Source organism: Scyliorhinus torazame, chromosome 21, assembly GCF_047496885.1.
Source record: "Scyliorhinus torazame isolate Kashiwa2021f chromosome 21, sScyTor2.1, whole genome shotgun sequence".
NCBI classification, from domain to species: Eukaryota; Metazoa; Chordata; class Chondrichthyes; order Carcharhiniformes; family Scyliorhinidae; genus Scyliorhinus; species Scyliorhinus torazame.
Genome location: NC_092727.1, coordinates 112,167,977 through 112,192,647, shown reverse-complemented (window position 1 = coordinate 112,192,647; position 24,671 = coordinate 112,167,977). Strand labels below are relative to the sequence as shown.

General features: G+C 42.3%; 1 protein-coding gene across 5 annotated transcripts in view; it reads right to left on the bottom strand.

The window, feature by feature from the left end:
* Positions 1–6,868: 6,868 nt before the first annotated feature.
* LOC140398505 (breast cancer type 1 susceptibility protein homolog) overlaps positions 6,869–24,671 on the bottom strand; it is a 96,431-nt gene continuing 78,628 nt past the window's right edge. For all 5 annotated transcript variants that reach the window (XM_072487269.1, XM_072487266.1, XM_072487267.1 and 2 more), the window contains 5 exons: positions 24,428–24,511; positions 22,812–22,869; positions 12,196–12,269; positions 9,557–9,617; positions 6,869–8,715 (listed from right to left, as the gene is read on the bottom strand). In XM_072487269.1, coding sequence (XP_072343370.1) covers positions 8,606–8,715; positions 9,557–9,617; positions 12,196–12,269; positions 22,812–22,869; positions 24,428–24,511 — 387 coding nt within the window. In that variant the 3' untranslated portion in view covers positions 6,869–8,605. The remainder of the gene's footprint in view (positions 8,716–9,556; positions 9,618–12,195; positions 12,270–22,811; positions 22,870–24,427; positions 24,512–24,671) is intronic.

Below are 24,671 nucleotides of genomic sequence, written 5' to 3'. Positions count from 1 at the left end.
AGCTTTATAAGGCCCAAGTCAGGAGTGTAATGGAATACTCTCCACTTGCTTGGATGAGCACAGCTCCATAACTCAAATGGCTTGACACCATCAGGATACAGCAGCCTACTGAATGAAATGAAAATCGTTTATTGTCACAAGTAGGCTTCAAATGTGAAGTTACTGTGAAACGCCCCTAGTCCCCACATTCCAGCGTCTGTTCGGGGAGGCTGTTACGGGAATCGAACCGTGCTGCTGGCCTGCCTTGGTCTGCTTTCAAAGCCAGTGATTTAGCCCTGTGCTAAACAGATTGCTACCCCTTCCACAAACATTCAATCCCTCGACCACCAAGAACAGTAGCAGCTGTGCTTAAAATGGGCTTGGTGTTAATGAGGTCATTGTAGATTAAGATGTATTTTGTAATCTGTTAATCCTAAAATTTGTGCAGAATGGTTAAACAAGAGGGAGTAAAAGAGTTTGTATCATAATCCAATTTTTTATGTTTATCAAATGTTTTTAAAAACTAATTAGCAGCCCGGTGATTCTGTTCCTCCACATTTTATAAAATAAAGTAAAATTTGTGGTCTTTTGAGCCAGTGTTCCATTCTGGGATCTACCTGTCCTGTTATAACACGAGTCCGCAGCCGCCATGCCGAGTTCCCGACAGATGATAGCACACGCGACCGACACCGTCGGGAACTCGGTCTGTCGGGAGCCGAGCATTGGGGGTGTGGGCCTCGGGCAACGTCCTGAGGCCATCAGTACGGCTTGTGCCATACTCCGCGTACACCACTTTGGAGAGGGCAGAGCATCGCGAGAGCAGCGCCGCCCCCGATTTGGTCGGAAATGGGTATTCTCCAGCCAATTGCTGAACGCGATCGGAGAATCCCGCCCTGGATCTCAGGGAGTCAACATCTCTCAACTCTGGCAGAAGACTGGACAGAACAGGAGCTGTAAAAAGACAGGCTTCCTAGAGTACACATTACAGTCCAGATAACTAGGAAATTGGGGACAGAAAGAATGTTTAAGACACCTGCAGTTAAAAAAAACAAAGACCAAGGTATTGTTCAGAAGAATTCAAAGAAGTGTAAACAACGTTGTCTGAGCCAGAGACAATTGCAGTAACTAGATTTAAAGTGAGACGGCAGTCCTCCGAGGTAGATAAGAGGTGGGGTTCTGCAGTCCTCTGGCCGTCTGTTTCTCAGCAGCGCATCGTTCGCTGGTGGCAGGATTCTCTCTTCTTGAAATGAAATGAAAATCGCTTATCGTCACAAGTAGGCTTCAAATGAAGTTACTGTGAACAGCTCCTCGTCGCCACATTCCGGCGCCTGTTCGGGAGGCTGGTACGGCCACTTGTTAATGGGATTTCCCATTGAAGGCATCTCACGCCACTGGGAGCCCACGGATGGGGGTGCCGTCAGCAGGAACAGAATCTCAACGGCCAGAGAATTCTGGCCCAGATGTGTGATGTTTAATACAATCTGGGAATCAAGAATTAAAGCAATTATGAGCAGTTTGCACAGCAGTCAAGACAAAGAAATCCTAAAAGGGTTGGTGTAAAATCCAGGACTGGATTCACTTTTTAAAATGGAGCAGAAATTTTACTTAAAAATGTCATTTGGAAAACATGGTCTGGATTTCAGAATGTAAAACGTTAAGGGAAAGCATAATTATGAGAGAAGATTTTAAGCTTTTTGGGAGTGGAGTTTGGAAACTCTCACGGTACAATCATTTGGGGGGATTCTAAGGAGATAGCCACAAACATTCACTTGGGAGTTCAGAGTGGGGAGCGTATTTTCCCACTGTTATCTTGTGTGCTTAAAAGAGACTTGGTATTAATGAGACCATTGTAGATTAAGATGTACTTTGCAAACTGTTTTCATCCTAAAACCTGTGTGTAATTGTTAAAATGGGGAGGGGGGGGGGCACAAAGTAAAGGAGTATTGTATCATAATCCAATTTTTTCATGTTTAATAAATGATTTTTGTTGTTAAAACTAATTAGCGGTCCTCCACATTTTATGGAAAAAATATAAGTTACGGTCTTTTAAAAAGAATTAATTTAGAGTATCCAATTCATTTTTTCCAATTAAGGGGCAATTTAGCATGACCAATCCACCCACCCTGCACATCTTTGGGTTGTGGGGTGAAACCCATGCAAACACTGGGCAAATTCCACACGGACAGTGACCCAGAGCCGGTATTGAACCTGGCACCTTGGCGCAGTGAGGCATCAATGCTAACCGCTGCACCACCATGCTGCCCTAAAAGTACGGTCTTTTGAGCCAGGGTTCCATTTTGGGATCTTCCAGTCCAGTTATAACATCAACTGGGATTGTAACAGTGGAATGGGCGGGTTGTTTCATGCGGAAAGGTTGGACAGGCTAGGCTTGTATTTGCTGGAGGTTAGAAGAGCGAGTGGCAACTTGATTGAAACATACAAGAGATCTTGAGGGCTCTTGACAGGGTGGATGTAGAGAGGAATTTCCTCTTGTGGAAGAAATTAGAACTGGGGGGCCACTGTTTAAGGGGAAACAAAGTCTTTGAATAATTATAAGACAGAGCGGGATAGATTCTTGGTTAACAAAGGGATGATAGGTTATCAGGGAGAGGCGGGTTGGAGATTTGAGGTTACTATCAGATCATCCATGATCGTATTAAATGACAGAGCAGGCTTGAGGGGCTGAATGGCCTATTCCTGCTTCTTAGTCAATAAATAGCAATCCTTACTTCTGGGCTTAAAGGAAAATACCATATTTTGGAGTTGGAGCAACTGAATTAGTGCATCAGGATGTATTTTAGGATCGGCAAGGCTTCGCTGACAAGGAATACATTTCAAATACTGAATGGTCTTGTGCCGAAAAGCAGCATTTTAGAGCATAGGGGACTATGATGAGAAATGGGGGGTGGGGGGAATATAGCATTAAAAATGTTGTAAACATTCAGCTGATTGGGCAGCATCTGTGGAGAGAGAAACAAAGTTAACATTTCAGGTCGGTGGCCCTTCATCACAATTGAACAAAAATTAAGGTAAATTTAACATCAGGAAACAAAATAGTGGTCTTGATCATTTGTCAGAATAATTCACAAGAGTCTGTGGTCACAGACATCTGACAGTCAATTAATTTTATTTGCATAATTCTAGTTTATCAGTGAAATTAGGACTGGGACTGTATAACAGCTGCTGCACCGCTTACAGCTTGTCCCTGCACCTTTCCACTGTAATCAGCCCATCCAAAAAAAAAACAGATTAGCAATATTTTCCTATGCTTTCAGCCAAGTTATTCTAGCCCAAAACAAGAACTATAAAATGGTGGTTTTGTTCAATATGTTACACATGACAGGAATCAAAACCTGTCCGCAATTTAGGGAACAGTTAGTTGTTTAGTTCTACATCTCCGATTTAGAATCAATATTTAGGAATGCACCCTACAAGTCGTCAAAAGTATTTTGATACATTCACCGGAGGCTGACATTGTAACTCAGAGCCCCAAAGTGTGGGAAAATCAATTAAGGTAGGGCATAATCTAGGTTTTTAAATTGTAGATATAGGCCGACTCCACCATAGGATAAAATTCACAACTTGCAAATGCCAATGGAGTCTAGAAATTGGAAGGAATATCGCCTCCCAGCCCACCAAGGTTTTGCGGAAAAGACTCTCAGAACAAGCAGTTACTGCAATGTTGATAAAAAACGGCTGCACAAGCATTTGTTTAAGAATGAGGCTGAAGGTTAGGGAGATAAGCACAGAAGATAATCAAACTAAACACAATCAATCCTGTGCTACAGACACAATGGAAGGATTATCCATAGAAAGCAAATACAGATATTCAAATAATGCAGAACATTTCCTCAGGACATTAAACAAGCAGGTTAGAGGCTCTGATGGGATAAATTGGTTGCAGTCAGTAAAAAAAAAAGGCAGGCAAGCGGGAGAGAATGGCATTTTAAGGTTCCCAGGATTTGCTATGATGGTATTAAACTAGAGAACAGGCATTAAGAGGGCACTTACTCAGAATTGTATGGGAAGCTAATGAATTGCACAGATGTGGGAGATCTGTCAAATGTAGCCCCAGATACTCAAAGCCTGTATATTTGTTAATAATAGCGTTGCAATAGTGCAATGTTAGTTTTTATCACACATTTGCTCCAATCATGCAGGGCTTGTCCAATTCAAAAATTAGCTGACCATAAAAATTAACATAGAACAAAGCTGCCATTAACTTTGATTATATCAGTTATTCAATATTGCAATAGATTTCTGCATGGTGTCATTAACCATTCGTTTTAAAAGAAAGCACTCGTCATTTCCCTGTGGCCGAGTCCTAAATCACTATCTCTTCTGTTGCAAAAAGAGGTTTTTCAGCTCCGGCTAATCCTGGTCCTGTTCCTGAATCTTTGGAGAGATAGTTCATTAACTATAAATTTCAAAACTGTCATTGCCATTTTTGGTAGTCACCCAGAAGCATTGGTTGGTCTCTTCCCTTTCACATCGATACATTGAATGGTGGAGCAGACTCGATAGGCCGAGTGGCCTAATTCTGCTCCTAGGTCTTATACCTTTGTTCTGGTCAGTTTGGGGCATCTTCTGTTTCAATCTTGCTTTTGTTACAAAATATATATAAACCCACCTCCATTCATCATTACCAGACACGAGTTGGGAAATGGGCTTCGGCTAGCCCATTGCTCAGGTCCAATTAGTACAGCCTTTCTTCTGGAGAAGCAACACGCCTCTTCTCAGACTGACAGTAAATCTTGAAGCCACTCAGCTGAGCACGACATAGTCCCTCTACTGGTCCAGGCAGCAGAACCATTGCTCTAGGAAACTAGTGGTTGGCTCTCATGGGAGCATAGCTCTCATATGACTGCTGAGCACATATGTGGATGTTGTGGACTGGAATCATGAGCCCTGTCGTCTGCAGATAGCCTTGGTTGCTCAGTGGTTGAAACACAGTTGGCACAGAGGACTCACAAAATGACTGCACTGTGACTGCGATCAGGAATTGGCCTGTATGATGTGCTGTTTATGATCACACCGGCTACATATCGAGGGAATGAAATCCCTTTTAGTTCTGGTACATGGCAAGTTGCTTGGTACTTCAATATTGCTGAAAAAGAGAGGCATGTTGCATCAGATTTCTGTCTTGCACTCAGCAGGACAAACTCAAGAATGCGAAATTTCAAAACAATCATAATTTATATTGCACAAGGGTGCTGGCTGGTTAGCAAGTTGACCGATTGGCTGAGGTGTTGCCATGGAGAAAGCAACAGGGAACTGCAGGCTCCCCAAGCTCCCAGATAATTCTAAAAAGGCCCAAGGCTTGAACATATTCGTTTTTTGCAGAAAACAGGTCTCTTCATGTGAATGTATGTTGCTTCTAGCAAGCACACTTTTAAGCTTCAGCAACACAGAATCCTTAGAATCACAGACTTCTTACAGTGCAGGCCATTCGGCCCTTTGAGTCTGCACCGACTTTCCGAAGGAGCACCACACCCTATCACTGTAACCCCCACCTAATCTTTTGGACACTAAGGGGCAATTTAGAATGAATAATCCACCCAACCTGCACATCTTGGGAGGTAACCAGAGCACCTGAAGCAACCCACACAGGCATGAGAATGTACAAACACCACAGTCACCCAAGTCCCTGGTGCTGGGAGGCAGCAGTGCTAACTACTGCACATCTCTTATGAGCAATATACATGGCAAGAGTCGACACGTGGTGCATGCAGTCAATGGTACTTTGCAATCCTTGCAAATCCTCACGCTTGCACTGCCTGTCTGCTTCATTTTGGCTGGAGGAAATGAAACAGTTTTTGCAGAGAGAACCTCAATGACCCTCCACCTTTATGGGTCTCTTTCTGACCTTGTTTTGGATTCCCCATCTACTATTTCCCTATTTGATTCAGCTCATGTTTTAATACACTTCCACAAAGCACTTTGGGATGAAGGCGCCATATAAAGTGCAACACTGCCCAGGCTGCACTGCATCTACAAGAGAATGGAAAAGAAAATTACTAATTTCTAACTAATTAAATAATTAAACTGAGAAAGCAGAGATTGTGTTCACTGAATAGTTGAGATTTGTTTGCCTTAAAAAGGAGCCGAGTGGCACAGTGGTTAGCACTGCAGCTTCACGGCGTAGAGGACCTGGGTTCAAATACCAGCCCTGGGTCACTGTCCGTGTGGAGTTTGCACATTCTCCCCATGTCTACGTGGGTCTCACCCCCACAACCCAAAGATGTGCAGGGTAGTTGGATTGGCCACACTAAATTGCCCCTTCATTGAAAAAAAGAATTGGGTACTCTAAATTTATTTTTATAACAGGAGCATAGCTTTACTTCAGCAGAATAGTACGTACTATTTGCAAACAGCAAAATTCTTCAAGCAATAATTAGACTGAGCGATACCACATATACAACACGTAATTCTAAAGTGTGAACAGACCCTCAATGGTACAAGAGTGGAACAAAATACTCCTATCTTTATACATACCTGATAGTGGAACCTACCTAACAAGATACTTTAGTTGTTATACATGAATCTCTTGATTTCGAAGGACATGGTTTTAAGAAACAATAAAGTAGGTACACGGAACTACTGCTGTCACTGATTTGCATTTTAGACCACAGACCCATTTTTGAAGATTTCAGTTGCCCCATTCATTTATATACTTCAAGTAGCTTCATTCCCACAGGACACCTGTCTACTGCAGACAGCCAGAAACATGTAGATACAGTTCAATTTATCTTGCTCGCAAAACTTACCTGCAGTTAATTGCATAGCCTTCCAGCCTCAAAACTATAATTAAGAGATACTTTGCTGTGCGTGATTTTGTACTATTTTGATCAAAGTAGAGTGAACTCAATTTACAAAGGGCAGCTCATCATTGAGAATGTTCATAATTTGTTTTAATCACTATTGTCAATTGCATAAAATTATACAAAGGTTCTTAAGGTTTTTTTACATCTCTGTACAAAAGGAAAAAAATTGTTACATCGAGGATCAGGAGCACAGCCTGCCTTCATTTTACTCCACGTTTAGGAAAAGAAAACCAGTAATAAACTGGATCAGCAAGCAGTCATAAGACCTGGTTCAGCTCTCCGATAGCAAATTCAGTCATATTGTTAGGAGGTGGTGCCTATTCCACATTGGTCTATAATATCATACATAAAGTGGGTAGAAATATCATACATAAAGTGGATAGAAATAAACTCCAAATTAGTTGCCACTTTTTTCTATGGGCAGTACTGGAATCAAGATGAACAAGTAAAAAATTTAAGAGAAAGGTTAGTTAGATTAAGCTTTCAATCATTGATGCATTCTGTAAAATTGATCAACTTTTCAGGTAATGTTTTCAGAACTCTGATCTTAGAGCCAAAAATATGGAGTGTTCTTGCTGATAAATGAGACTGCACAGGTTAAAAAATAAAACTACTGCCTTTATCAGATGAAGACCATTTCTAGGTAAAGACGACCTATGGTTTACTGAGCGAGGACAGTTCCTTCCTCCTCCTACACTCCCAAAAACTAGCTCCGAATGCACAAAGGAACAATAACTGCAGATCTGTCAGAGTGAAAGAATTTGGTGGCTACGGTACAGATGACAAGACACCTGTAAAGTTTAAATGAAAGAACGACTTTCATTCATGTCGCACCGTTTACAACCTCCTTGCACTCAGAAGCGCTTTTCAGTCAATTCAGCGCTCTGAAGTATAATCATCGCAATGTGGAGAGTGGCAGTCAACGTGCTCTCACAACAGCAAGGGATAATGACCAGATGATTTATTTGGGGATAAGTATCGGCCAGGATTCTGGAAATAACTCGCAGTACTCTTCTTTAAAGCGGTGCCATGGGGTCTTTTGCATCCACCCGAGAACCAAAGGGGTTTTGGCTCAACATCTCATTCAAAAGGTGGCAATTCCAATAGCCGGGTGCTAGCCTAGATTTGTGCTCCAGACCCTGGAGCCACATTTGAACTCGCAATCCCTGACTCAGGTGAGTGTGCTACCAACTGAGCCATTGCTGATGTGTGCGCGGGAAAAGCTGGGGAGATTAGGTCTGTGTTTCAATGTAAACTAAGAATGCAAAGCCTAAAAATAATTTTCTTCCACAATAGTCAGCAAAACATTTTCTAAAGTAGAGAGCGGTAACTGAAAAAAATGCTAGTATAACGATAGACTTTGTAGATTAGAATATTTCTTCTGCTGGCGAGGTCACGGAATTGAATTGCCATCACAGCATTTTCTATTACTTCTGAGGCTGAAATTTATCACAAAGATGCTGTGCTCCAGTTGGTGCGATGGTGAAGTCCGCACCTACCACTTAATATTGTTTTGATTGTATATTAAAAAAGTTTATAATTAGGCCCAACATTTAATAATAGAATATTATGGCGTCAACACTTGAGCATTTGAAAGAAACGGCATCAGGCCTCCGTGAAAACAATATACCACTAGACCAACAGCAAAATAAATTTGAGCGGGTTAATTAAGAAGCAGTTTCCCTGCTCCTGCGTTTATGATTAGAATTTTTCTCCGTCTTTTAATAAAGTAAAACCAATTCACAGCTTTCTGTTATTTACATTCCATTTAAATGACAAATACATCTTCAGGATGCAGCATTTCAATGTGGATCGCAGACCATATAAGCTTCCAGTTGATGATTCTCATAGCAAGCAACACTGTCCAATATCCATTCTCTGCTAACGACAGTGTTGTATTGTCTCTGGATTGCTGCAACAAGATGGCAACATTATACATTGTTAGCATTAACTTTATAATAGGTTTTCACTTAAAATTTCAACCATTTAAAAAGAATCCCTACGAACATTAGTTATTCCTAATTATTATTATTAATTATTGCGGGCAGCACAGTGGCCGCAAAACACCAGGAACCCGGGTTCCATTCCAGCCTTGGGTAACTGTGCGCAGTTTGCATGTTCTCCCCGTGTCTGCGTGGGTTTCCTCTGGTTTCCTCCCACGGTCCAAAGCTGGCTCTTCAAAGGTGGCTCTTCTTGCCAACCTCCCGGCCAAACCAACCACGGAAACCCTGCAGGGGTCTCGCAGAACTCAATTTGGGAACCACCTGTTCTAGCACATGCCTACGAGACCAGCCAAAACTAGGATTTTGGGGAAAGAAAATCGATAACATATTATCCACAAGACTCCTCACTCGGTTAGAATGGTTGCGGAGATGAGTATGCAGTGCAAGTAGTTTAAATTGGGACTGCACTTTTAGCACTCATTCATTTCTCTTCCATTCACCCCACTATGTTCTCACCTCTCTTATATTTAAGTGCAAAGCACAAGCACACTTCTTGGACTTACAAGTAGGTCACCAAACCAAGAATTCTCTCAAACACATGTACTTCATCTATTATTCAGCAACTACAGAGAATTTAGAGTTCAGCAAGTTTTCCCCGTACTTAAGTCTTTGTTACAGGGATAGATTTGTTCTAAACAGGATATTTATGAAATGCAAAACTTAATGGCTGCAAAACAGGTGCCTGCTGATAGTTTAGTGCACTTCAATACAAGCATATCCCAAATGTTACAGATTTAACTGTATACTCACCTTCATAGTCAGTATTTGCTGAATTAGCATCGGACTGCACAACAACCACTGCAGTACGATTCTGGAAGAACAGAAGTATATATGGAGAAGAAACAGTTAATGTAAATTACAAAAGGCAGTGTCAAAATCATCCCCCATTATTCTTTAAATAAGTGTTTTACCATTGCCTTCCATTTACTTTAAATTCTGTATCGAGAAAGGAAAACTTTGTTCAAGAAATGCAGTAAAATAGCTTTCCTACAATGCAAGAATTTTAGCATACACTGCTTCATCATATCAATATTTCCTTTCCACACCCAATTTGCACACAGGGGTATTTAGTTCTGAACAGAATAGCTTGAATCCCAGAATTGAACGTGACATTTTTTAAATAAGTGACCAAACCAAAACACTTGTTGATAAGTGGATTCTCCATTGGCCGCCCCCGGTAGCTAGTTTCCCAATCCAGCGAAGAATTAAGCATCGGCCTAAAAACAGGATTGGCACCGGGCGCCAATCCCACTCCGATGCTCCAGTCCCACGCCGGCGGTGGCAGCGGGTTACATGCCCCGTGCTTGCGGGAAGATGGAAATGGGTCACAGAAGCCAGATTCTCCTACCCCCCATGATGATGATCCAAGCCACAGCCGGAATTCACACAAGTGTGAATTTGTGCAGGTATTTTCAAGCATAGCCCTGACGCGGTGGGTCAAGGGGGACAGGACAGTGCGTACTGGAGGTGCCCTCCCCCCCCCAGCAAAGTCCATTGGAAAGCCCCCTCCCCACAATGCTAATTCTGCCACCGCCACAACTGCACCCAGAGAGTCACCCCCCCATCAGATACAGCAGCTGTTACAAGTGTCAGAGGCTTCCTCAAAAGATTCAAATCCCTCGACATCCTTTCAAAATGCAAATCTTCCATTCAATTTCACACAGCAATACATTGCATTAGCCAGTGATTGACAATTTATTACTCCAGATAAAGCTGCTTGTGGATTGGCTACTGATCTTTCCCTTCACGCTTGAATGCATCCTCATTACTTTGCTTTAATGCCAACCACAATGTTCAGAAACACTCTTGCTATGACTGACAGCTCCTCGCTACATCAAATGCAGCTAAGTGCTTTGACTGCATCAAGCTCCTCTCTGGGGGTCTAAAGAATTGGGGGTCTAAAGAGTAGCGGGGAGGTGTCTGGTCACCCTCATGTACGCATGCTGTGGGGTGGGAAGGGGAAGAAAGAGATGCCCCTACTCGTCAGTGGAAGGCAGGATTTGCATTTTTGGGGAAGGGGTTCGGTAGCCACCTGACCTTGGTATCGAGTCGCCCGCTCAAAACGGAGACTCGATAATGGGATTCCAACTGAATTCCGCAAGCTCTCCTCCATGCATAAATTTTCTGCTTGCGCCAATGGAGACCAGGGGTGAATCTGCTCTGAAGGAAGCACTTAGTCTCCAGAATGGAGAATCGAGCCTGTAATTTCTTATTATAATTTTATTTGAGAGATAGAGGTCCTGATTTTTGAAGGCTGAGGTCGCCATAAATAAGCAGTCATGCTTTATTTAGAGATTGATCAAGCCGATCTTGGCGGAAAGCAAGGAAGCATCATATTATAGAATGTATAGACTGAGACGACGATGCGGTTTACATGAAGAATCACCTTTCTTCACAAACAGGCTCACATCTATCTGCTCATTCATCCAGTATAAAATGATGTCTTCTTTCACATTTCTAAGAAAGGAATCAAACTGCACATGAAAATTGATGATTTGTTTTACAAAATAATGCCAGACGTTGAGAATTTCCACTCCCTGACCGTTCCCCCATTTGTGCCTTAGTTGTTGGAAGGGGGGGGGGGGGGAAGAGAGGAGAAGAGAAAGGAATTTGCCGAAAAATCGCTGTATAAGTTAGGAGACTGAAAGTCCTCCTGCTTAAAGGGGAAAGGCAACCTGCAAATTTGTCCCACTATTTTAAATATTCTGGTGGACTGTAATAATAATAATCTTTTATTGTCACAAGTATGAAGTTACTGTGAAAAGCCCCTAGTCGTCACATTCCGGTGCCTGTTCGGGTAAGCTGGTACGGGAATTGAACCCGCGCTGCTGGCCTTGTTCTGCATTACAAACCAGCTGTCTAGCCCACTGAGCTAAACCAGACCATACCATAAATGCAGAGATTTCTCAGGTTAATAATTTCAGCAATACAAAAAAAAAAAAGGGCCGGGTGCTGATAGTGTTTTGGAGAAAGATTAGTAACAGAACAGATGTGGAGCAGGAAGCAGAGATTGAGGTTGACTCATATACCAAGCTCTGCATCGTTAGTTAGTTAGTTAATATGGCACATCGGGGGGGGGGGGGGGGGGGGGGGTTGCAACCTCTACGCAGCACCATCCTCAATTCCAGAGTCATGTAAAGAAAGCTTCATTGGCAGTGACATAGAGCTGAAGGAAATTTCAGTTTATCCAGATCTTGAAGTGCCAACAGCCTTGGGGGCGAATGTAAAAGCATCATAGCTTAACTGCTCAATTTACTCTCCAAATCATTAAGCAGACATAATGTACTATTTAATAACACGGGATTTCAATTTCTCTCCATTTAGACACAAATCTAATTTTCTCATTTTTAATGGTTCTATGACCTTAAGGCATATTATCTTGTACTTACAGAACTATAGGTGAATAAATAAGGTTCCTTAATTATGGAAGCACCGCAGAGTTCTACCATCCACTCTAGCTGATCTGCAAGAGAGAGCAATATTCATTTATGACATGTTTCTTACCTACATTTTACAGTGATGGCAAGACTGGAATTTTAAAAAAACTTTCAGCACAATTCAAAATTAATTTGTTCAGGTTCAATTCCCAACCTCAGTTGCATAGGAAACAAAGCAATTGAGGAACAAAAACTATGCACCGAGTGTGACCCTGTGCAGGCATGATACAATGCCATTAATCATGTAATGTAACCATCTATGATCCACATAAGACAAGAATAATTATAGTTGAATTTTCCACTGTATTCTAGTTATAAAGTTTGATGTTGAACGCTTCTCTGTGTCACTTGGAGTGCCTAGAACAACAAGAACTCACTATCCCCAAAGCAAAGCTTTTCTTATTGGACTCTATACCCAATATATGCTGCACCCAACTTGCTGTCCATTAATTTTTTTTAAAACTCAGTTGCCATGCACCTTTTACTTCCCAATAGTCACTACCCCCAGGAAAGCTTTATACTGTTAAGCTAGATAATTACCCTTTAACATTAAAAATTTTTTTTTAATAAAGAGTATCCAATTCATTTTTTCCAATTAAGGGGTAATTTAGCGTGGCCAATCCACCTACCCTGCACATCTTTGGGTTGTGGGGGCGAAACCCAAGTAAACACGGGGAGAATGAGTAAACTCCACACGGACAGTGACCCAGGGCTGGGATCGAACCTGGGACCTCGGCGCCGTGAGGCAGCAGGACTAACCCACTGCGCCACAGTGCTGCCTTTTGAAAAAAAAAAAATTACCCTTTTTTGCATGGAAGTTTGACCATTTTAATACAACAGTAACATTTTTGTTTTCATCAAAATGGAGGAAGCTTTTTAACACAAATACACACACATATACGCACATACATACATACAGAATGAAGTACAATTTTGATAATGCAAAAAATTGCAGTACTAATGTTCTTCAGAGCATCAAACGGGAACTAATGCTACCTCTTTAAATTAAAATCATTTTCCTATATTTCCATATTCTTCCCTTCAAACAATGTTAGTGTCTACCTCAATAACTACATGTAATATTCTAACCATCTGCTTCATGAAATTCTGCCTTCGCATTTTCGCCATAGTTCTTCAGCACTCCCCTTCTGAATATATGCCTATCGTTATCAGTTTGCCAATAAGCAAGAAATGAAGCGTTTGCTTTTTAAAAATCATCTCACAACCTTCTTTAACTTTGGTCTCCATTCGACCCAATTTCAAACCTTTGTTTAAATTTTAAAAAGTTTTTTTCAAAATAAAAGTGAACTGTAGTGAACCTTTATTATTCTTGGTCCATGGTTCTAATATGCTGCCTAGGATGGAATAGCAAAATCCCTTGGGTCCACAAATATTACCCTTCACTGTGAAATGCTGGGGTGGAAAACCCATGTGACAACTCTGATCATTCAAATCCAGTGAATGATCCTGGAACATCTACATGATAATGTTACGACAATTCAGACTTGCATCAACACTTGAACACATTTAGAGCAGAAAAGCGTTTCTATAAGCAGGCATCTTTTATGAATTGAAACTTGGAACCATATGCATGATATGTATGGAAGAGATGGTTTTAGGATCAAGAGTGATTCATTCACCAACATTAAAAAAAAAAATGTACGTATTTATTTCAATTTTTCCAATTAAGGGACATTGTAGCGTGGCCAATCCACCTACCTTGCACATCTTTGGGTTGTGATGGTGAGATCAACGCAGACACGAGGAGAATGTGCAAACTCCACAAGGACAGTAATCCGGGGCTGGGATTGAACCCGTGTCCTCGGCGCCATGAGGTAGCAGTGCTAACCACTGCGCCACCGTGTTACCTTTCCTCTTTTCTTTCTTCCTCTCCTGAAAATGGTGTCGCTTACCAAGATTTACTTAAAATGAAAAAGTGTCGGTTTCAGTTGTCAGGAGAACTGAAGAGTTTCAATTTTGCTTCAAAAAAATTGAGAAACCAAATGGAGAGGATAATTATCACTGAGGTTGGGGGAAATGAGTTCTGGTCTCTGTTGCTCACAATGACATCACATTGGTACAATTGTGCACGCACCGCGTTGGTGGGAAATACAGTCTTTTGTTCACGGGATGTAGGTTTCATTAGCTAGGCCAGCAGTTACTGTCGATCCCCAATTGCCTTTTGAGGTGGCGTTGGTGGTCTGCCTTCTTGAATCACTGCATGTGGCGGAGGTGCCCCAGAATGCCGTTGGGAAGGAATTTCAGCGACAATGAAGGAACTGCGATATAGTTCCAAGTCAGGATGGTGTATGACTCGGAGGGGAACTTGCAGTGGCGGTGTTCCCATGCACCTGCTGCCCTCAGGTGGTAGAGGGCTAGGGTATGGAAGGTGTTGGCAGGTGGTAGAGGGCTAGGGTATGGAAGGTGTTGGCAAAGGAGTCTTGGTCAGTTGCTGCAATGCATCTCGTATGTGATATACACTGCTGCCACTGTGCATCGTCGGTGGAGGAGGTGAATGTTGAAGGTGATGGGGTGCCAATCAAGTGGGCTGCTTTGTCCTGGCTGGCGCCAAGCATCTCGAGTTTTGTTGGAGATGCATTCATCCAACCACATGGAGAATATTCCATTACACTCCTGACTTGTGCCTTGTAGATTGTGGTTTAGGGAGTAAGGAGGCGACTTAATTGTTCCTAGCCTCCTACTTCCTCTTGCAGCCACAGTATTTACCGGTCAGTATTTATTTGGCTATTCCAGTTAAGTTTCTGATCAATGGTAACTCCAGGATGCTGAAAGTGGGGGATTCAGCGATGGTAATGTCATTGAAGGGGCTATGGTTAGATCATCTCCCGTTGGAGATGGTCATTGCCTGGCACCAGTGAGGCACGAATGCTGATTGCCACTTATCAGCTAATATTGTCCAGGTCTTACTTCATATGGATACTGACTGCTTCTGCATTTGAGTCATGAATTGTGAAATCTTCAGTGAACATCCCCATTTCTCATCTTTTGATGGAAGTCTGATGAAATATTATTTAGCCAAGGTCAACAGAACAGGAATTGGTAACAAGCAGTCAAATATTAAGTCCACCAACTCGAGCAATCTATCAATAGAAAAGAAGATGGAAGGTGAGAGGCTACCCAGAAGGACAATGGAGTAGTCAAATTGGGAGGTCACAAACGTAATGGATGAGGGTGTTAGTCGCAAATGAACTGAGAATAGGGGCAGAAGTGATAATATTACGATTGTTCACACAAGTGATATTTTTCTTAGCTAATGCAGATCAGATGACGTTCAGCTTGAGGTTGAATAGGTCACCAAGGTTGAAAACAGAATGGCTCAACCTAGAAGAGGTTGGGGAGGGAATGAGAAACCAGTGGCAAGCACATTTAACAGAGATAAAAGACAATGGGCTGGATTCTCCGTTCTCTGAGGCTAAGTGCCAACGCCAATGGAGGACCTGTGGTCTTTCACGACGGGAAGATCGGCGCGAAACCCTCACCAATTCCGGTACCGGTGAAGGGCTAGCACCAGAGCTGCGTGAAACACCCACGGAATGCGTGGAAAATGATTGGTCCATCACTGGGGCACGTGCTGCACATGCGCAGAGCTGACAAGCTGCAGCCATGCATGCCTACATTTCCCCCCCCATGCACACACTGGTCGCGCCGGAAGAAATGGCGCCGACCATGCTGGACTGCGTACCTGCCCACTCCAGCCCCACCTCCCGGCCACCCCCCGCTACTCCCCCTAGCCCTGGCAGAAGCCCTACCCGGCCAGCAGCACGGATCTCGACCGAGTGTGGCGGCGCTGGACACTGTCCACTAACCCTCTCTCTCCCCGCACCCGGCACGCCAGGCCCCCGGACGCTCCCACACATGGCCCATGCCGTTGGGAACTCAGCCCACCGGAGGCGGAGCATAGCGGGTGGGCTGGCTGGTGACGTCCCAATGGCAATGCGACTGTGCATGGTGCGTGTCCCAATGATGCCGATTTGGAGGGGGCGGAGCATCGTAATCCAGCGTCATACCGGCGCCTGTCCAAATTCTGGCGTCGGGAGCCATTCTCCCGATCGCTGTTCCTGATTTTGGCGTCGGGCTATGGAGAATCCCGCCAATGGGTTTTGTTATCATGTTTAACTTCAGGACATTATGGTTCATCCAAGATTGGATTATGACTGACCGCAGTCTGACTTAGAGGTGATGATTATAATTGTGTGAAGTGATGCTAAGGTCTGTGGATGGTATCCATAAGGCAGCATGTACAGGAAAGGGCAAACATGGAATTTTAGGGGACTCCAAGTTCAAGATACGAAAATCCTGCCAAAATCACGTTAAGGGTCCCTAGCACACTAAAAGAGTGAAGCAAAGTAATCATAATCCTGTATATTTGTTGTTGAACAAAAAGCTTTCGCTATTATTGCTTACAAATTGGATCACATGCAGGTAAGCAAATTTTTTAAAACTCAACTTTACTGCTAAAATGATAGTGAAAATTAAAACGGGTGGATATAGCGCCTATGAAAACCCAGATATAATGTGTCTACTTGTAACAAATAGAAACTGAAGAAAGCAAGTTAAATTTATCGTAACATCCTGAAGCGTGTTATATACTAACGAACCATTATTAATCCTGTTTTCAGTCTTTCAAGTGTTTGAGGAGCCTCAGATTACCAATCACTTGCGTGTGGTCTCCACACAACAGTAGTCTATTTTCCTTTGTAAGGAGTGTTTAAGGCATGTGGGAACGAGACTAGAATACCCAGGAGATTCCTGCCTATGGCACAGCATGCTTTTGAAGTTTCAATGGGAATAAGCAAAATGACCCATGACCTTCAATAGAGGTGGCACAGTGGTAGCTGCACCCCAGCCATCAAACAACAAAGAGCTCCAATATTCCAAAGCCCATCGCGCAAGGTTAAACATGCACTTAACCAGTGAGCATGTAGCATACCACACTCTGAAATTTACATTGTGCACAACGAGGATTGAGGACGTTGGAAATGCAGCGAAAGTGATGCACAAGAAAGGAAGAGGTCTCCCAGGGGTCACTTGCTGTAAATCATCCTTGGACATGGTATATCTTATCAAAACATTTGCAAGGTCAATATCGTCTTCCGCATACAGGCATTAAACTTCACACAGCTTTCTTTAGTTACCGTTGTTTAAAAAACTGTAAAAAGAATGGCATACAATTGAGAGGGAGAGACTTCATTTATGCAATTCCTTATATATTGGCAGGTCAATGTTCTCATTTTGTAAATAACTACGAAAGAAACCCTAAACACAACACAGCGGACAATTTAAGAATCTTGTAGTTGATGACGGAGATCGATCCTTGGCATTTATAAAAATACTGGTCAAGTATTTGATCGATATTTTAATAACTCTTAATGGCTTCAGAGCCCGGTTCCAGCAAAGAAATTTATAATTTGATAATATGTAAATCCACCAATATTCCTGGTGATCAACTGCAAATTACCATTCGTGGCAACAACATCACAACCATTAACTCTGCTGTGTGTAGCATCAACATGGTGCGCTTTAGCAGCTGCTGTTGAACTGGCAGCCAAGACCCAGAACTACTGATTTAATCTTATTTGCATTGTTTTAATGACAAGTACATCCATCATTTACTGTCAATGACTTCCACACTTGTTATATCTGCTCAACATTCTCTAAAAACAGGAAAGTTTAAGATGAATGTACATAGCCGACAACACAGGACACTTAAAGATGACAGTAACAACAAAAGATAGCTACATTTCAGAGATAATATCGTCTTGTAGTACAGCACGGATCATATTGCTGGGTTCTTGGTGGGTGGGGGGGTTGCATAAATGGAAAAGTAAGGAAAAAGCCAACATGCAGCTTGTCAAATATGGCAAGGGTGCAAGGTCTCGGAGAGCTTTCCTCTCTTGTCTTGTTAGGTTCGTGGTATACCCAATTATTTTATTTTTTTTAATTTAGAGCACCCAATTCATTTTTTCCAATTAAGGGGCAATTTAGCATGGCCAATCCACCTAGCCTGCACATCTTTGGGTTGTGGGGTGAAACCCACACAAACACGGGGAGAATGTGCAAACTCCACACGGACAGTGACCAAGAGCCGGGATCGAACCTTGGACCTCAGCGCCGTGAGGCTGCAGGGCTAACCCACTGCACCACCGTGCGTGCTGCCCGGTATACCCAATTATGAGAAACACGGTGGGCACAGTGGTTGGCAAACTCCATACAGTCTGTGTGGAGTTTGCACGTTCTCCCTGAGTCTGCGTGGGTTTCTACCCACAGTCCAAAGATGTGCAGGTTAGGTGGATTGGCCTTGTTAAATTGCCCCTTCGTGTCCAGGGATGTACGGGTTAGGTTACAGGAACAGGTTAAGATGGATGGAGGAGGGGATTTGGGTGGAGTGCTCTTTCAGGGGGTTGGTGCGGATCTGATGGGTCAAATGGCCTCCTTCTGCACTGTAGGGATTCTATGATTTTTTTTTAAAAAGAAATGTTCATCGACCCCACTGTTTGTGAGTAAATGTTTAATTTTCAGTTGAGACATTAGTCCTGGAAAAGAAAATACTTTTCCATATCTGGCTTCCAAGGACATCATCAGATAACTATAATACAGCTTGACACCATGTGCAGCTTCCACCACTACCGCCCACTAAGTGGCATAACTACAACTTCACCCATCACTATGAGCTTCAAGTGAGGCCATCAATTTAGGAGATCTATGGATCGACAACCCAGGAGATCGGAACGGAATTCATTCTCAGATCAAAAATGACTGTTTCACTTCCAAAGTAACATATGTATCAAGAATGCTGAAAAAAAACTGCAATTATTTACTTTGATTACCTCACAGTCGAATCTTCAACAGTATACCTCCAATCTTCTACCGCCATTCCGGTACTGGTTTTAATTATAAGGTCGGATAATGCTAACAGGAGTTTGAGGGCTGGTTGAATTTACTAATGCAGGGGAAGACTTTTTTCTAAAAAGTATACTATTTGTTAATTCCTCTAAATGAATGTGCAGTTGTCATGAGTCGAAGGATAATACAATAAAAAGACAATGGCTGGTTGGGCAACATTTGGTGACATGGGTAAAGCCACATTTAAATGTACCTTCAACATAAATAAAATGTGTCTACACTATGTCAAATCACTCGAGATCAAACACCTCCAGCTTTATCATGATATTCTGAATGAACCCTATTAAACCCTGAGGCAATGAAAAAGGTGACCATAAAATAGCTGGAGGCACAAGATCAGAGTTTTACTTCTATAAGGATATTGCTCTGAAGCATTCAATCATGCAAAATGGAAAACACATTTATTGTGTGAATACACGAATACAAATCTCCGTATGTCAGTTGGCCACCTGTACAATTCACCTTTAATTCAGTGCTCCATTTAAAAAATAAAATTATGAATTGTGATGTTAAACCGAGAACCCATCTATATATTCAAATGGGGCAGTAGACTTTGGCACTATACAAAGATGAGCAGTAGAAATTGCTCTGCAACATGATTAACATTTAGTCCTCACCCAGCACTGCCTATGACAAACATATTGAACGCAATTGCTGTTAGTGGGATGTTTTTGGGCGGCATGGTAGCACAGTGGTTAGCACTGTTGCTTCACACTGCCAGGGACCCGGGTTCGGTTCCCGGCTTGGATCACTGTCTGTGCGGAGTCTGCACGTTCTCCCCGTGTCTGTGTGGGTTTCCTCCGGGTGCTCCGGTTTCCTCCCACAAGTCCTGAAAGACGTGCTGGTTAGGTGAATTAGACATTCTGAATTCTCCCTCAGTGTACCCGAACAGACGCCGGAGTGTGGCAACTGGGGAATTTTCACAATAACTTCATTGCAGTGTTAATGTAAGCCTACTTGTGACACTAATAAAGATTATTATTATTTTGTGTGTGCAAACCAGCTGTCACGATTGCCTACAATGCTTTGATTGTGTAGCACCTAAAATGTCCTTAAGATGTGTCAAATGCATGCTAAATACAGTTTTTCCTTTTCTTCCTCCATTAGTTCCACAAGTATGAATACTATGGACCAGATGGGCCAAATGGCCTGTTTTTGACCTGTACATTCGATGTCAATAAAAAAAAAGGAAAAAAAACTTGAATGACAAAGATATTAATGAATGACACAGGTTATTTTATGGTATTCAACAAGTTCATGTGACATTCTGTTTATGCACCAAAAAACTTCAGTTAGAGATTCTAGGCTAGCACAGATGTTATGGTTGTAGAGCACGGAGGAGAGAATAAAAGGAAAGGCGTCACTGCAGAGAACAAAGAAAAATACAGCACAGAAACAGGCCCTTCGGCCCTCCAAGCCCGTGCCGACCATGCTGCCCGTCTAAACTAAAATCTTCGACACTTCCTGGGTCCGTATCCCTCTATTCCCATCCTATTCATGTATTTGTCAAGATGCCCCTTAAGTGCCACTATCGTCCCTGCTTCCACCACCTCGTCCGGCAGCGTGTTCCAGGCACCCACTACCCTCAGTGTAAAAAAAAAAAAACTTGCCTTGTACATCTCCTCTAAACCTTGCCCCGTAATTGACCCCTCGACCCTGGGGAAAAGCCTCTGACTATCCACTCTGTCTATGCCCCTCATAATTTTGTAGACCTCGAGTTGTTTGAAGAAAAAACAGGAATGGCAGCAAATCCTCTGAATTGACTTTTGTGGGTAATTTATTTCACGCATTTCATTCAGAAAGTACCTGGTAAAGTAAACTCTAGGTTTCACATGCATTTATGTTTGGGTCAGCTGTACACTGGTGAGTTTATTTTGTACTGACATTCCAGACTGCTTAAGGGTGATCGCAGTTACCATGGTTACAGTTGGCACTTTGTGACGACGAGACCAGATGCACAGCTGTTTCGATTTATTTTTAAAATGCTGGTGCCTTACAGGAAACTAGTTGTGGTTATGTGGATTAAATTCGGTATTCAAGGACAATTGATGAGATTCTCTTCAGGTCTACACCCAAGAAAAAGGGCACCTTATTTTTCTCCTTTGCTCCCAGCATTTCTGACCCGTCCCGTTCCCCACCTACCCCTCAAGATTTTTTCCGCAGCAGACACCATTCTCAAGTCAAATAGGCAACCTGTTTCCGCAAATCTGCAAAACAGGCACTGTAAGCAGCTGCTACAAGGGGAGGGGAAACTCTTGCTCCAATTTTCTCTCTCTCTCTCTCAGGAACCAGCCGGTCTCTGCTTTGTGTGGGGGCACCAAGCATCGTGGGGGAAGCGCAACACACAAAGTGGACATTGTAGACACTAAACACTGTCCTAACACCCTGCATCATTATACAGTAGAGCTGCAGTGTGTTGCCCAAGCACAAGAGTTTCTCAGTTCCTCCTCTCTTGATTTCATCCCCAGAGTGGACATGGGTAAGGGAAGAGTTGACTTCAGCTGTTAAAAAACTAACAACATGAATAGTGAATAATTGGAAAGTGAGTGCGAGAAAGAAACTGGCATTCGTGGAACTACATAACTCAATAACCAGCAAATATCCATAGAGAATCATAGAATTTACAGTGCAGAAAGTGCAGTACAGTAGGAAAATGGAAAGAAGAAACTTTGCATTTTAAAGCAGTAGCATCAGTCAAAATTGTCACAAGGCTTAAATTAATGATTACAGTCTCACACTTTGTACTTCCTTAAGGTAAGAAGGGTGATTTAACCAGAAGTATTTAAAATGACAACGGGATTCAATACTGAAGATAGAGAGACTGCTCCCTCTAGTGGGGGGTATCGAGAACAGAGTTAGAATCCTGAAATCAAGAGCTGAATCAGGAGTGAAAGCATTTGTTTTCATAACTGAAATCAGGAACACTCTTCCCATTGGCAGTCCGCTTTAGGTCAACTGAAATATTAAAGACGGAGTTTGATTGATCGTTCTCAAGTTAGCGTATCAAAAGATATGGGGCGGAATCTTAGCATATTTTTTTCCAAAACGTCACGCTCAGACTGAAAACCGGCGTGCAGCTCTCCAGCTGCACAGCACAGTTTTCTCTCCAGATCTTGAGCATCTCAGAGTAAAATAAAGTGGGCAGGGTTTATGCTGGTCACTCTGGCAGAGCGGGGCCTGATAACATACTCAGTCCTCTTTCTCGAACATACTCCACGGAGATCGAGGCGCCACCTTAAAAGGGAGCATGGCTCAGCAGTAAGTGGAGCTCTCCCCTCCCCACTAAGCAGGTGCTCCCCACCCCACCAGACAATCAAAGTGAATTTATTTTGTACTGACATTCCAGACTGCTTAAGGGTAATCGCTGCACTTTTCAAACGTACATTTATAAACTTGAAGAACACATAAGTCCATTCGGCCCTGGTTTAATGTACCCATGAATGATGCACTGATTTGAATGTTAATCTGTGCAAAAGAAACTACACAACTATACATTGTATAGTAACAACTCGGGCGATTTAATTTCTTTTCTTACCAGAAATCCAGAGTAACCTACCAAAACTTCCATGGATCTAAGATCAGCCATTAACAGCTTGCCTTAGTTACTCACACAGGAGTTTGACAGGTAATTGAGAAGCTCTTACCTCTACTCATTCCTGTAAAAGAACCAAAGCAGCAAATCTCATAATGTCTTAACAGCAGCTGAAAAACAATGTTAAAAAAAAAGTTAGCAAAAACGTTTCTGGTAACTTAACAAGTAGACAAAATTGCCTTAATATTAAATCACACAAACAACATTGTTTTTAATATCAAAACAAAATACTGCAGGTGCGGAAAATCAGAAATAAAACAGAAAATGCTGCATAAACTCAGCAGGTCTGACATCATCTCGTGGAGAGAGAAATAGAGTTAACATTTTGATTCCATATGACCCTTCTACAGAAGCGGGCCTGCTGAGTTGATTCAGCGTTATCTGTTTTTATTACTGCTTTCATTGCAATACCACAGCATCCTAACTTTGAAAAATGTCCAAAGCTTTGGGCAAAAAAACAAAACTGTTGGGACCAATTTTTCTGTAAAACAAAGGTGGCGAGAGATGTGAATAGAGAAAGGGGTTTAAGAAGGGAGTTCCAGAGAATGGAGCTGAGGCATTTGATGGTGCTACCAATGGCCCATTGCTACTGAAGGCTTGGGCTAAATGAGGAAAGTTGGGGAAGCAGATGCAAGCCCAAAGGTGGAGCCGATTTCAAGACGAGGACCAAGGAATTTTAAGTGTCATTTCTCAGAACACGGGCAATGGGTGACCGGCGCTGGGCATGATGTAGGCAGCTGAGTTGTGGGTAAGTTAAGAGTTTATGAAGAGCGAAGGTTTGACAATCAACAAGAAGAACACTGAAGAAATTGAGACCAGAGGCAACAAAAGAAATGGATGCGAGTCTTTAATACTGAAACGGGGTGGAGGCGGGCAATATTGCAGAGGTGGAATGAAGAGGTCTTGGTGATGAATGGGTATGGAAAACATCTTGATTTCCAAAGCTTGGTTTAAAAAAAAGATTTGCTTATCTAGCCAAAACAGAAAACAGCTTGCTAATTAGTCAATAGGGAGTTAAGCAAGAAAACAAAAGATTTAATTATCTGCATTAACAATGGATAAGATAATAAATATATTCCTCTGTAACTCCAGACTACTTTTTGTTTAATTCTTATCACAGAACCTCCTCTGAAGAGACATACTAATAATCTAGTAATTTGCGTGGGCTGTGCCTGCCATAAAAATTTATCAACCTGGGAGAAATTTAAAATTCTATGTTACAATAAAATAATTTCAGCATCTTTTATCATCGCAAATGTAGGCAATCTAACCTGCGGTAAATTGTGTCATTAAGAAGAGTCTCTAGACAGCTTTAGCAACCAGATCCTGACAAGTTGTTTTGCTGCTGGCTAAAACCACTGTGACTTGTAGTCTTTTAAGTTGGTGGCCAACCTACAACTCCCCGCATTGCATTTCACAGCAGTGCAAGTACGACTGATATTTACGGTTTATACTACTTCAGATGGCAATTAGCTGCTAAATTATTTTAGCAAAAGAAATTGGAAGTCATCAATTAACAAAAAGCCAGCAGAGACAACTTAGCATCAACACTCCCACAATTAATACATTGAATAGCAAAAATGTGCACGAGTTATGAAAATAAAACTCGCCATTGGGGAAGGACAAGGGAAACAGCAGCTGCCATTGTAACTCTATCTTTAATCTTACTTTTTCATCCGTTGTTTTTCTTGCTTTTCTTGGGCCGTTATGGCTTCTTCCATTGATTACATCACCCTGCACCTCAAACATGACCTGTAATATTTCGGAACAAAAATATATTGTCGCAATAACTTGAAAAAAGTGCAGATTTGTATGAACATACCAAAATGTCTCGAGATGTACAATGCCATACCCATTTCATGGGCGGGATTCTCCGATATCGGCGCGATGTCCGCTGACTGGCGCCAAAAAC